The sequence below is a fragment of the Genypterus blacodes genome, unplaced genomic scaffold (genome assembly GCF_046128005.1).
Source record: "Genypterus blacodes isolate CSIRO-AG114 ecotype Tasmania unplaced genomic scaffold, CSIRO-AGI_Gbla_v1 ptg000239l_1, whole genome shotgun sequence".
Classification (NCBI taxonomy): Eukaryota; Metazoa; Chordata; class Actinopteri; order Ophidiiformes; family Ophidiidae; genus Genypterus; species Genypterus blacodes.
In genome coordinates, this window is record NW_027467037.1 from 290,986 (window position 1) to 292,500 (window position 1,515).

The window sequence follows — 1,515 nt, forward strand, 5'->3', positions numbered from 1 at the left end:
CGCTGAGGGTGGCATTAACATTTACAAATACCTATTTGAACCATCAGCCGAGGGGTAAACGCTCCGTCTCTGTTCTTTACAAGCAATTTGCAAGTGATCAGCCAGTTATTAAGCATCTGCAAATGCTTTATGACATTTATAAAAGGTTACTGAAACCACATCAGGCATCCCATAAACGAGCTTGCCATTTGTGCTTTCATCAATATAATGTGCATTAGTCGTGCAGGCGTCGGCTCCGTTTATCAGCCGTCAAACCCAAACGAGGACAAATGTTTCCCAACTCTGCTGACCTGTGTTTCCCTGTGTGCAACAGCTGCCCCCGATCCCCCAGGTGGGCGGCGGGGGGCTAGTAGGGGCGGTTGGCGTCCTTTGGCCTCTTCAGCTGCACCTTGAGTCTCTTCATGCCGATCTGGAACCCGTTCATGGACTGGATGGCAGCCTGGGCGCTGCCGGGGTTGTCGAAGCTAACGAACCCTGCGAGGAGCACGGAGAGAGAGAGAGAGAGAGAGAGAGAGAGAGAGAGAGAGGGGACAACAAGATCGTGGTTAGATGGAGACGTGAGGACGCGTTTGTATGGATGATGAATGGAAGATGGGGATGAGTTTCATAAAAATGTACAACTTCACAATAAGAATACAGCCATGTTTGTTACCTGCACCTGGAAAAAACAAACACAAAGCAGCAGATTGCATCATCACCACTGAATCATCTGTCATTTTCATCATTATTACATTTTACTGCAAACTTCACACAACACTTCAAAACATTTACAATGCATAACAAAGGCATTGTCATGGCGACAACAGAGACAACAGCATGCAGACAAAATCACAATGGATTTGGTGATGGGATCAAAGTAAAATGTACAAAGTTCCATTACATCACTCTGAGCTAGCATAGCCACTTCCCTGCTACGTAAACAATGGCAGCAGAGTTTAACCTGCTAGCTAGCTGACCTAGTGTTCCATTAATGGTGAAACAGGAAGTCTTTCAGGCTGTTGGAATGTTCTCACTTTGAAAATTTGACACGTCTCCGTTAAATAACGGCAAGAAGGCGATGCTTGTTTGCAGTTAGCTCGTAATGCTCCACTAAGTAGCTCTGCTGTGTGAAACGGCAGCAAACGCTTAAGTTTTGATTCAGAACATAATGTCATTGATTATTCAGAGCTGTATGATTGTAGAACATTAGTGTTGTTAAATATGCTGCATATAGAAAGTCTGTATTTGTCTGTCTGTCTGGGTTGTGTTGTGTTGTGTTGTGTTGTGTTGTGCTCAGAGGCATGAAAGCATCTTGAGGCGTTCCAGCTAAAGTGTGTTTCCCAGTACGCGAGGCGCCGACACTTCAGGTGCAAACTAAAGTGCCTCCTTCAGAATCTCTGCTGGTTATTATCCTATATGTGCTGGGGCTGAATCTCAAAGTTCAAAGTATCTTTACTGTCGCCTCGGCTCCATGATGAACGTGAGCCGAGTGAAATGAAATGTGTCTCTTTGGTCTTTGCACAACAGGAAATGGAA

The 1,515-nt window shown here is 45.1% G+C and overlaps 1 protein-coding gene across 10 annotated transcripts in view; it reads right to left on the reverse strand.

Annotated features, from left to right (window-relative positions):
• Positions 1 to 346: 346 nt before the first annotated feature.
• The window catches only part of celf4 (CUGBP, Elav-like family member 4), a 73,826-nt gene continuing 72,657 nt past the window's right edge, over positions 347 to 1,515 (reverse strand). For all 10 annotated transcript variants that reach the window (XM_076171008.1, XM_076171017.1, XM_076171016.1 and 7 more), the window contains one exon: positions 347 to 474. In XM_076171008.1, coding sequence (XP_076027123.1) covers positions 347 to 474 — 128 coding nt within the window. The remainder of the gene's footprint in view (positions 475 to 1,515) is intronic.